Here is a 12,194-nt window from a genome sequence, read left to right as displayed (position 1 = left end):
AATGGCCAAAAAATCCCCACCGAAACAATGGCTATCCATAAGGAAAAGCCATTAGGTGTGACAACAGGGCAGTTCCCTCGTCAGCCATGGGATTAGCACTGTAAATGAGTAACCCAGCACGGGACGGCTCCGGCTCAGACGCCTGTCTCCAGGATCAGAGCTGGAACGCCGAACAGGCTGCATTGTATAGGCTGCATTGTGCTCTTATCGCCGACGTTCCCTGGCAGCCCCAGCCTCAAACACCACCGCCGACAACCCAACAGGGCACTCCTCACACAGGGGGAGGCTGAGGCTCCCCAAAGCTCGCCGAGCTCGTCCCTTCCACCAGCGCTGAAGTGCAGGAAAGTAAACAACGAAGGCAGCGAGTCGGGGAGAAGACGCGCTGCTCCTGCCAGGGCCACTGGAGCACAGAGCAAACAGGCGGTGTCAAGTGTCACAGCTGGCGCTGGCCTAGATTGCCAGAGCCACGAGAAAAACGAGGGCAAACGAAGTTTGTTCTCCTGGAACCCTCCAGCTCTCTCCAGGGCTCCACCGACATCCCCTCACACGCACGCTGCTCAGCAGAAGGTCAGGAGATCACCCGCTACTTAAAGATCACGGCAGGGGAGCTCGCTTAGTAGCATTTATATTATATTTATATTTATTACGGGCTGGCACCTGGTCGCCCTCCATCTCCGGGGCGGGGGCGCACTGCGCATGCGCCGCATCCGGCGAGCCCGTGTCCTTTGAAAGGACGCCGCGCGCCGCCGGCCGGAAGTGCCCGGTCTTTTTGCCGGAAGTGGCTTCACCTGCCAGTATGCGGGTTGTTCCGGGGAGGGTCGGCCCAGTGGTTTCCGCGCGGCGGCCGCTTTCCGGCGCCCCGCCCCGCCCCGCGCTCGCCTGCCCTCCGTGCCCTTCGCCGAGAGGCTCTTCCGCTTCCTTTCCCGTCCCGCACCTTTCCTGCCCCCGCGCGGGTGAGCTCCATGGTGGAGCGGGGGCGCGCACCGGCAGGGGGCGCGCTGGCGGCGGGGTGACGCTCTGGGCCGCTGACTTCCGGGTGTCAGTGGTCAGAGGGATCGGGGCCCTCCATGGCGCGGCCGCGCCGGGCCCGGCGGGAGGGCGGCGGAGCGGCGCTGCCCCGCTGAGCAGCCGCGGCCCCCCGACATGGAGCCCGAGACGCTGGAGGCGCGCATCAGTGAGTGCGGTCGCGACCGCCCCGCCGCTCCCTCTGGCGCGGCTGGCGGGGGGGCTGTGAGGGAGGGGGCGCCGGGGGTCGCGCGTAGCGGGGTGTGGAGGGCACGGCTCCGGGCAGGTGCGGGGCCCGACGCGGGGGGTGGGTGTGGGCGCACCCGGGGGCTGCGGGGAGCCCGGGGCGGGCGGGCGGGCGCGTGGGGGTCAGCGGGGAGGAGGGGGCGAGAGTTTGTGCACAGGGCAGGGAAGGGGCGAGTGCACACCGGCGTGTTTCTCCTCCCTCACCATCCCCCGCCACTGCACCTGATGGAGCTGGCAGGGAGGGAGTGAGTGGGATCGACGTTGCCCCTCGCCTGGGGAGGTTTTTCTTACCGTCCCTTCCTCCCGCCCGCAGACAAAGCAACAAACCCCTTGAACAAGGACCTGGATTGGGATGGTATCAATGCATTCTGCGAGCAGCTCAATAAGGAGCTGGAGGGGTAAGTGCTTCGTCCTTTCCAGGTCACAGGCCTAGCTGTGATCCCTCGCACAGTAAAATCCAGTGGGATTGTCCCAAGAGCTGAATAGGCACAAAGGCCCTCAAGGTAAGGGTAGGTGGGGGGGTCCCGATCCACTAATGGAAGGTACCCCCCAGGTTTTGAGGTGTCTTGGTGCCTTATCAGTGTCTTCAACTTGCGACATGCTTTTCACCCCTGGATTCCCAGACAGGAAGACAGGGACCAGGGTTTTCATCAATAACTGCCTACTTTTTTTTCCTCTCACTCCTTCCAGTCCTCCACTTGCCACCCGACTTCTTGCCCACAAGATCCAATCTCCACAAGAATGGGAAGCTATCCAGGCCCTCACGGTAAGGGCATCTGCAGGCTTGTAGAACTAGATGGAGGAGCAGGGCCTGGAGATGCTCCGGCTTTACTGGAGAAGTATGGGAAGCTTTGAATTCCCTCTAAGAAAGCCCTGGAGCACCCGGGCCCTTGGGTGGGAGAGGGAGCAAAGGTGGTTCCACAAGTCAGGAAAGTTACTTGGTTACTTCCTAAGATCGTATCCTGTTGATAGGAAGCTTTTTGTTTTTTTGTTACGGTGGTCTTGGCAGTGCTGGGTTAATGGTTGGACTCCATGATCTTGATGATCTTTTCGAACCAAATGATTCTATGATTCTTAATCGTATTGTGGATCCACACTGTGAAACCCTGCTGTGACTTCTCTAAGGGTAGCCCTTTCCATGGGCTGTTGAGCCATGTCTGCAAAAACTGGCTCCAAAGAGGAAAATCTTGTTTCTTTGTGGGAGGGTGCTTGACCACCCTGGGATGGGGGGAAGGGGATGTTCTTCTGCTGCTGTGACAGGAGCCACAGGCCCCACACCTGGTGAAGGAGAAGGAGGAGGGAGCTGCCTCCTGATCCTGCTGCTGTCCCCATGCTGGGACTCACCTGTCCCCTCTCCTCAGGTGCTGGAGTCTTGCATGAAGAGCTGTGGCAAACGCTTCCATGACGAGGTGGGCAAGTTCCGCTTCCTCAATGAGCTCATCAAGGTGGTGTCACCCAAGGTGGGTCCCAGGGCATCGTGCTTGAGAGGACTCCTGGTGACAGGAGGGCTTTGGGAAAAAGTGGTGGCTGAGCAGAAAGGCCAGACAGCCACTGGAATGTAGGGAAAACAGGACAGTGTTAGTATGAGATCTAGTCCTTGTTCCCTGCTGAGTTTCCTGGTTGGAAGGTGAATTTTCACCCCTCTGTTCCAGGCTGATTGTTGATGTAGGAAGCTGAGGGCCAGCTAGACGTGATGCAGCCAGCGCTTGTGAGACAGCTGAGCTCACATGCGGGCCTGGAGTCACCTTCTCTGCATTGCTGTTGGGCTCTGTGCTGCATGTGCTCGGGAACCTCCCCCAGCTCTGACATCTGACCATGTCTCTCTGGGGTGTCCCAACCTGATTGAGACACTCAGGGAGGACAAGCCCAGGCCTGGTCAGTAGTGTTCTGGCGAGTCCTCCTGAAGGACCAAGTCATTACCTGCTCCTCTGCTGATGCTGCTGTTCCTGCAGCAGAACAAGCTGTGTGTGCTCCCCTATTCAGTCAAGACAGTGAACACCAGCAAGTGTAGGGTTAACGGAACAAAGACTATGACTAAGGAAAACATTTGTCTGCCAGTCACAGCTTGTGATCTGCAGTGATGAATAACCAGGAACAGTGACAGCAGCATCCTAAAGTCCTCTCGATTGGCACCCTAGAGCATGTCCTCTGCCTTAAGCCACTAGACTCTGGTGGCACATGCACTGTTTCTGTTACCAGAACTCCCAGCAGACCCACAGGGGAAGGGTGAAGGATGATTGCATGGCAGGAGGAGAGCTGTAGCATTTGGATATCTCCCTACTGTGTACTGGTCATCTGGGGCTCACCTTGCTCTAAAGGATGCCAGGCACTGGGCCCTGCCTCAGAGACCATTAACCACAGTCCTTCCTCTCCCAGCCTTGCTGTACCCTGTTCTCGAGGGCTCCCTTGCTGAGCAGCATCTGTTGGCAGGACCCTTTTCTTCACAAGGAGGGGACAGAGACCTGCCTGAGCCTTCCCACCTATCTCTGTGTGTTGCTAAGGGGCTGCTGCTACAGCACTTCTCACACCTATCGTTTTCCTGTTGTGGAAACCAGGCACAGCATAGGATGTGTTGCAAGGCCCTCATGAGCTTCCCTACTTGCTTCCTCTTTCCTCCTCCTTGTGCCGTTGGAAATAGTCTCACTTCTCCTGGGGAGTGAGAGGAGAGGAACAGGCCAAGCTTGCAACGGCTCAGATCAGCTTAAAGCCACCTCTTTTCTGTTCCTCTAGTATCTTGGCAGCCGGACACCAGAAAAAGTGAAGTCAAAGATCCTGGAGCTGATGTACAGCTGGACACTAGGGCTGCCCCACGAGGTGAAGATCTCAGAAGCCTACCAGATGCTGAAGAAACAAGGTCTGGAAGGGGAAGGTGGATGGATGGTTTGCCCTCCCTTGTTTTTTGTCTGGACAGAATCTGAAATGAGCTCTCCCTTCCCTGTGCCCAGACCCACGACATCCATCAGTCTGGCTCAGCCCTAGGGTCAGGAGAAGGACTGGGTGTCTTGGGGCTCCTAGCTGGGCAGAGGGAGTTGCTGGTGGTCCAAGTTGCTGGGTGGGAGGACATATCTGCCTGCTTCTGTGGGAGATGGGGCCCTGGAAAGGTCTGGGGCTGAAGGGCTACGAGTGCTTTGGCAGTAGATGCTGGAATTTTCTAAGAGAGGATATTTATGGGGAGTTCTTGTGAAAACACTATCCAGGGTCTTGGGTAACAGGAGCAAACCCACACACCGTCAGTCCCAGCTGAATTTGGTGGGCCACTAGGGAAAGAAGACCTGGGTGGCGGTGCCATCCCCAAATGGGTGAATTTTGCTGATCTCTGCTTTGGTGTCTACTGTAGGAATTGTGAAGTGTGACCCAAAACTGCCCGATGATGCTCCTTTTCCACCGCCACCCCCTCGGCCCAAGAACATCATCTTTGATGATGAAGAAAAATCCAAGGTGAGGGCTCTGTGCAAGGAGAGGGACAGCAGGCAATATCCTCCTGCTCCAGTATCTCATGTCCCCCTAATGTGGAGGCCCCTGTTCCACATGCTCTCCTTCAGAAAATTGCATCACAGGAATGCTGAGGGACTGCTCCAAAATCATGACAAAGGAAACGGACAGAGGTGGGGCATGTGGGTCTGTTTGACCTTTGACTTAGCTGAGTTACCTGGCCACAAGGTCTAAATCCAGCCCCAGATGCTGCTGGTGTTATCTCTTCCCCACCCCAGCACTGCAATCTGCTTATTGCCTAACTACTTATACCCTCCTGGACTCATCCTTTGTTGTCTTTCCATTGGAATTGTGTCAGGCAAACTTCTGCATTATCAGTGCTGATACATTTAAACAAGTATTGAGCTCCTCTGGGTCTAGTTCTGCAGCCAGTTTGCTGTAGGTGACACCTTTTGCCTCCATGGATCAGAGTCTGCAGATGAGGATTTATAGGTGGCTAGTGGGACTGTTCACTGACTTTGGAGAGGGAGAGAAGGTGGGAGCTCTCCCTCTTCACCAATTGCACCTGCAGAGGCATGTTAAGAGGTCTGAGTCCATTGCAATCCCATGGTAATTCTTGCACATACCAGGCTTTCTCTATCTCAGTGCTAGTGCTGCTGCACTCTGGACTCTCTGTGGTGGGTAACAGGCAGGTAGGAGCAGGGTTTGAATGCAGGGAATCTTCAGGGAAAGACCTATCTCACATAAACAGAACCATAATGGGAAAAGGAAGGGCAGTTTTATTTCTTCTCTGCCTGGTCTCTGATAGCTCCTGTGGCTGGGCTTTCTAAACAGCTGGCATTGTCCACTGCTTCTGCCAGATACAGGTTTGGGGCAGGGGGAACCACTGGCTCTAGCGTAGCAAGAGTGACTCTGGCTGCTGCCCCTCAGCTTGGGCTCAGAGGTACCTTCTCTTTTGCAGACACTGGCTCGGCTCTTGAAAAGTTCCCATCCCGAGGACCTCCGGGCTGCCAACAAGCTCATCAAGGAGATGGTTCAGGAGGTGTGGCTGGGAAAGAGAGAAGCTGGGGGGACATGGTCTGGGTCGTGATGATTGGCACTAAAGGAGCAGTGGCTCTGTGACCTCATGCAGACATACAGAGCTTCTGCCCAGAATTTTGCTGTAGCAGCTGCTAAAGTGTCCATGTGTGGTTTCTGCCATCCCTTGGCTTCTTGGAGGAATGGCTCTGGGTGCATTCTGTGGCCCAGGCCCTGTTGCAGCACTAGATCTGCAGCAGTTCCTTCTGTTTGGCAAGTTATGGCCCAGAGATAACCTGGAGTTTTTCAGTGGAGTGGGAGCTGTTTTGAGGGCAGTATTGCTGTGCCTTAGACCGGGGAGTTGGTGGTTGACTGGCTTCCTCTCCAAGTTATAGCCAAGAGCAAGGACATCCTTCCCCATGTGCTTCCCTTCCAGGACCAGAAGCGCATGGAGAAGATCTCCAAGAGAGTGAATGCCATTGAGGAGGTGAACAACAATGTGAAGCTGCTGACAGAGATGGTGACAAACTACAGCAAGGGGGAGACAACAGAAAGCAATGAGGACCTAATGAAGGTGAGGGAAGGCCATCCCAGCATCCTCTCTGGGCATAGCAGAAATGGGTGACCCTTATCCCCCTGTCCTCCTGCCTATTTTGTAGCCCCAGCTGAGCGTCCTGCTGCTTACCTCAGCACCCCTTTCTCCTCTCCTCCAGGAGCTGTATCAGCGCTGTGAGCGCATGAGGCCCATGCTCTTCCGCCTTGCCAGTGACACAGAAGACAATGATGAAGCTCTGGGTAAACAAATCTGGCCTTTCTCATTCCTGCTGAGACTGCCGTGGAGGTGTCAGTGTACCCTGGTGCATTCTGCAGCAACAATGGCAAACACCCTCTCTGCAGTGGGTTGTTGCAGCTCCTTGGGCCTTGCTTTGACAGAATAGGCAGAATCAGGGTATAAAAGTCACTCTCTTGACTGTTTTCAAACTTAGTTCCCACCTATTCCATTTCAGCGGAGATCCTGCAAGCCAATGACAATCTAACACAGGTGATCAATCTCTACAAGCAGCTTGTACGGGGAGAAGAGATCAATGGGGAGACAGTGGCTGGTCCCCTTCGAGGTGAGAAGACTCGGGGAACTGGGGACAGGAACATCAAGCAGAGAGACCCTATTGCTGGTTTCCTGCAGTGTAAGAGGAGATTGAGAGCAGTGGAAAGGTGAAACCTGCAGCAGGTCAGAGTGGGGCTGGTGAGATGAGAAAACAGCATGTGAGGGTGACTGATGCATGAAGAGAGGGAACTGGAAGGGAGAGCAGGGCATTCTCCCTCTCCCAGGTGTGCGGAAGGATGGGAACTGGCCTCAGCACACTGTATAAGGACTGGGTAAAGTTTTTGATTCTCAGCTTCTTTTTTTTTGCAGGCAGCACCTCAGCGCTTCTGGATCTGTCTGGCCTGGAGCTTCCAGCAACATGCCCTTCCTACCCAGCCTTGCCCACCGTTTCAGGTGGCTCAGCAGTCCCCATGCCTGACCAGGCTGGCTCTGTCTCCTTGCTGGATGATGAACTCATGTCTTTAGGTGAGAAATCCAGAGCAAAAGCTCTTTATTCTCTCCTTGACTCTGGATAGTCTGTATGGGTGGTTCTTCTTGTGGCAGCAACATTAATAAGAAAGAGCTCTGGGAGAGGGGAATAATGAAAGACAAAGAGATGTCCATCATTTAGCATGAGGGAAAGACCCTGCTATGATTCTGAACTTCAGTCCCAAGGTGTTTTCCTAGCTAGTCAGAGAGAGCCTGCAGGGATGCCCCCACTGATTTGCTCTGGGAAAACTGACCTGGCAGGTAAATCAAGCATGATGCAATGGCCATCCCCAGATGGGATCACAAGGGTGGGTCACCCTCAGCTCCTCATGTTTACTGCTTGGTGTTGAAGTCATGAGCTGATAACAGATGCATGGGACTTCCAGAACTGTTCACATGGAAATCTTTTGAGGACTCAATCCTAGAAGGCTTTAGAGTCCTTCTTTGCCCACCAAGGTGTCTGTTTGCTAAGACAAGTGTTTTGAGTACAACAGCATGAAGTAGACATCATGGTCAGCCAGACTTGTCAGCCCAGTAGTATTCACTTTTCTGCCAATTGCAGTGAGAACTAGACTGCAAATGAGGATCTCTGGACAGAAAAAACTACTATCACCTTCCAGGCTCTCCCCCATGCAAGGATGGAGGCCAGAGATGGAGACCACGTTGGTGGTTCTGCCCTGCTTCGTCTCTTTTATTCAGGCCACGTTTATTGCTCTTACCCACTTGATAGCTAAGCTTCATGTTTGCTTTTACTCCTGGCAGGCCTGAATGACCCAGCACCACATGCTGCCCAGGCCAGTGACACCAGTGGCTGGAACAGCTTCCAGGTAATGCACTGGGAGCCATGGCAGAGGGTGGGGAGGGTAGTAAAAGCAATAAATGAAGAAGTAGGGAAAGATCCCAGATCTGATGGTTGGTGCTGAAATGCAACCTTGCTTTGAGGGCTCTCCTGTGCATTCTTTTTACAGTCATCAGATAGCAATGAGCTCGGTATCACCCCTATCACAGCAACACCACCAGTCAAAGCAGATGCCGGTGCATCCTCCCCCAAACCTTCTCCTAGCAGCAGTGGCCTGGATGACCTGGACCTCCTGGGCAAGACTCTGCTGCAGCAGTCTTTGCCTCCAGAGTCTCAACAAGTGCGATGGTAAGCAGGGGCAGTGCAATCTCGCATCTCTCCCCATCTTTTCCCGTTCTGGGGTGCTGGACACAGCACTTCAATGCCCTGTTCCACACCTTGCTCTTTCCCTACAGGGAGAAGCAGCAGCCACCCCCTCGGCTCACCCTGAGGGATTTGCAGAACAGGAGCAGCTCTGGCACCACAGCCCACAATCCCAGCACTCCACCTGTGCTCCAGAGTGTTTCCCCTAACCCCACACTGCCCCTGACCTCAGAGCTGCCTGCCCCTGCTACACTTCCGAAAGCTGCCACCACACCAGCAGGAAGTACTGCAGTGCCACCACGGCCTCCTGCCACTGCGCTGCCCCAGGAGATCTCGCTGGCCAACATCACTGTGCCTCTGGAGTCAATCAAACCCAGTGAGCTGGGGACAAAGAGGGGGGCAGGCATGGGGGGAACAAACGCTGCACACATGGAGGGGAAGAACGTGAAGAAACTTCTTGCTTGTTGGATTTTGTGGAGGTTGAGGAGGAATGCTGTCTCTGTCACTTGCATGGAGTTTGGGTGATGGGGACAATTCCCTCCTGGCTGACTGCTGCCTGTCCCTGCCTTTCCCACAGGCAGCATTCTCCCTGTGACAGTGTATGATCAACATGGCTTCCGTGTCCTCTTCCACTTTGCTAAGGATGCCCTGCCCGAGAGGCCTGATGTGCTTGTGGTGGTGATTTCTATGCTCAGCACGGCCCCGCAGCCCATACGCAACATTGTCTTTCAGTCTGCCGTCCCCAAGGTGAGCGAACTGCTGGGGCTGAGGTCCCCAGACTGAGCAAGAGCGTGATTCTACTTCTGCAGGAAAAGCAGGGTGGGTTGAGAGAGCTCTGTGGGCATGGGAGCAAGTTGTGTTGCCTTCAGATTAGCGGGAACCGGCACAATGTTTTTCTCTTTGACTAGACAGTGGAAGCTCCCCAAGTATAGGAGCAGAGCTTCTGGCTGCCAAGTCACTCAGGTGTGGGATGCTCTTCTCTCTCCCTAGGTAATGAAGGTGAAGCTACAGCCTCCCTCAGGCACAGAGCTGCCAGCGTTCAATCCCATTGTCCACCCCAGTGCCATCACCCAAGTCCTGCTGCTCGCTAACCCACAGAAGGTAATGGCATCATCCCTGGGGCACGAGCAGAGGCTGGTTTTGGTGCCTAAGCAAAGCCTCCTTACCCTGTCCCCGTTCCCTCTCAGCATTGTCTGACAGACATAAATGGTTTGTGCCTCATGCCTTTCTTCCCCTCCTTCTGACAGCTTATCCTTTCTCCTCCATCTCCAGGAAAAAGTGAGGCTACGGTACAAGCTGACCTTCACCATGGGAGAGCAAACCTACAATGAAATTGGGGATGTGGACCAGTTTCCCCCACCAGAGTCCTGGGGAAACCTCTAGAGCCACATGTTGCAGGCACTACACTGCAGATTCCTCGGGAAGCCAACCCTGCAGGGCTGGAGCAGCCTGAGGAGATGGGAGGGTGGGTGGGGGGCTGCTGCTCACGCTCTGTTCTCCAGGCAGTCAGGCGAGGGCCCGAGGGAGTGTGCCTCGAGGAGGAGAGCAGAGATGCCAGGAGATGTTCGTCCCACAAGACTAGGAGCAGAGTGGAAAGCTTCGTGTGTGTGAACAGTTGCCTTCCCTGCTCTTCCGAAGATGACACTCCCTCCCCAGTCTGTCCAGCTTCTCTTCTAACCCTGCTTTCCTGCTCTAGGTGCAGTGGGGAACAAGGACAGGGAACTTTAACAGCCTCAGCACAGGGCAAGGGCTAGCAAAGGAAGATCCTTTTCTGCTCCCTCTGCATTTCCCAGCTTTTCAGCTACTTCGTGCTCTATGGTGCTCCCTCTTGTCCCCCCTTCTCCCCTTCTTGGAGCTGGGCCCCAGTGTTTCCCTATCTGTTGGGATCACACTGGTATGGAACAAGGCTGGACAGAGGCTAGGTATCTCTCCAGCACCAGAGAGCAGCTGCCCTTGCTTTGGGGGGGCCAGGGAGAGTGATCATCACATCTCTCTGTCTTAGCTGCTTAGAGAGCTGCTTGTGGGAGGTGAGCCCAAGGGTGGGACCCTGGGGGCTGGGAAGGGCTTGCTCTGTGCCTTCCCAGCCCCTTTCAGCTGGAGTTCTGAACCACAGTGGGATGGCCCGCACTCTTCCCACATTTTATCTATCATAACAACTTCAAGAACGGGGGCTGGAGAGGGGCACACTATATGGGGTAGTCTCCTTGCAGCCTCCTGACACATGGGGAGAGGAAGCAGCACTTAGTCTTCCTCCACTTTGGCTGGACTGGAGAGCTTGGAGGTGTGGGGAGCTTTCTCAGCTCTTCAGTGTCTTCTCGCAGTGGGGTAGGTGATGGGCTGGGAGCCAGGGAGAGACGGGAGCCCAGCCCATCACCACTAAGCTCTTCACAGGGGCGTACGGGGGGGGGGGGGGTTCAGCTGTGCCTTGCTCACCTTTGCCCACAGCTGAGGGCAGGCCTGGCTCCCTGTGGCAGGGAGGGGGCTAACTCCAGCCACCTAATCACTGTGACACAAGAGCGGGGATCTGCAGGCATGGAGGAGACTGGGGAATGGCACATCCCAAGCAATCCTGATTCCTCATGGGACTTGAGACCACAGGAGCTGCTTCCCATTTCTAAGCTGGTTTTGAGAGGGCCTGAGCATAGAAAACAGGCAAGCTGTGCCCTGTGTTGGCTTGTCAGAGCCAGAAGGAGGCTTCTGTGAGGTGGAGACAAGTGGAATGCCTTGCACTCTTGGCTCGGGGCAGCAAAGGTGATGTGTCTCAAAGCTGGGCACAGCAGGCAGTAGAGGACAAGGGGAAGCAAGGTCTTTGTGCTGGGGTTCTGCTGTGTCTTACTTCCCTTTCTGGTCTGTTAAGGGTTTTGTATGGGTTTTTTCCTTGCAGATCTTGTTTGGTTCTTGAATAGACTTGTATATATTTTCAGTGCAGAATTCTGTAAATGGAAGAAAACAAACATTTAAAATTAGACGCCCGGCGCGAAGAATCAGCTGTATTTATGGGAAATAAAGAGTTCTTTCCTGATCCTGTCCCTCTGCCTTTTGACCCAAGGAATACATTCTCACACCTCACCTTCCCTAACCTCTGAGGAACTGTATTGCACCCTGCCCAGGGTCCTTTCCAGGGAGAACCTTGCCGCAGTGATTTCCCCACTCCTGTGAGCGGGGAGCTGGGATGGTGGAATTCCCCCAACAGTTCTCAATTCCTTTTCTGAGAACAATCAGTTCTAGGCTGCAAACTGGGTGCTGCTTACTTCCCTCCCCACTGAGAGGCGGTGGGCAAAGGTCTGTGCCCCACAGCCCATGGGAAGCAGGGGTTGACCTTGTTCCCATGCCCCACATGACTTTTTGCAGCTTTACCACTGATGGTCGCAGCACTTCCTCCTCTTCCCCCAGGCTGCCTCTTGGAAGCAGTTCCAGGGGTGCAAAGAGGGGGATCTGCTCTGGCAAACAGCAGCCTGAGGCTGGGAGTGGGTCTCTTGACACTGCAGGGGCGGAAGGGCCTGGCCACGGACTGAGGCAGCCAGGGAGGATCTGGGCAGGGCTTTGCTGCATCTTTGCGATAGGTGCTGGAAGTGGATCAGGGGATCAGATGCGCTCTGCCACAGGTTTAGAGCAGCCTGGTGTTTTGGGCAGGGAGAGTGGTGCTCCCTCACCCCATAACCTGCTTGAAAACAGCTACCAGTGCCACTTTGCCATACACTCACTGGAGACTTGACTCTTACCAAGAAGCACAGCCCAGCAGCCCACAAATTACTGCTC

At 55.0% G+C, this 12,194-nt stretch overlaps 2 protein-coding genes across 2 annotated transcripts in view; one reads left to right on the top strand and one right to left on the bottom strand.

Annotated features, from left to right (window-relative positions):
- Positions 1–12,194, bottom strand: part of LOC127470004 (arf-GAP with dual PH domain-containing protein 1-like) — a 95,346-nt gene that overhangs the window by 30,471 nt on the left and 52,681 nt on the right. The window lies entirely within an intron of this gene.
- Positions 1,007–11,457, top strand: GGA1 (golgi associated, gamma adaptin ear containing, ARF binding protein 1). The gene is made up of 17 exons (XM_051785036.1): positions 1,007–1,174; positions 1,565–1,649; positions 1,942–2,017; positions 2,613–2,711; positions 3,982–4,105; positions 4,589–4,689; positions 5,645–5,725; positions 6,137–6,274; positions 6,414–6,495; positions 6,708–6,815; positions 7,115–7,270; positions 8,036–8,100; positions 8,242–8,420; positions 8,528–8,811; positions 9,013–9,182; positions 9,426–9,536; positions 9,708–11,457. The coding sequence occupies exons 1-17, from the start codon at positions 1,144–1,146 to the stop codon at positions 9,816–9,818; spliced, it is 2,001 nt and encodes a 666-aa protein (XP_051640996.1). The 5' UTR covers positions 1,007–1,143; the 3' UTR covers positions 9,819–11,457.

The sequence above is a fragment of the Manacus candei genome, unplaced genomic scaffold (genome assembly GCF_025592945.1).
Source record: "Manacus candei isolate 608988 ecotype Guabito, Panama unplaced genomic scaffold, ASM2559294v1 h1tg000018l, whole genome shotgun sequence".
Lineage (NCBI taxonomy): Eukaryota > Metazoa > Chordata > Aves > Passeriformes > Pipridae > Manacus > Manacus candei.
The sequence above is the reverse complement of the archived record's forward strand: the minus strand, read 5'-3'. Positions and strand labels throughout refer to the sequence as shown.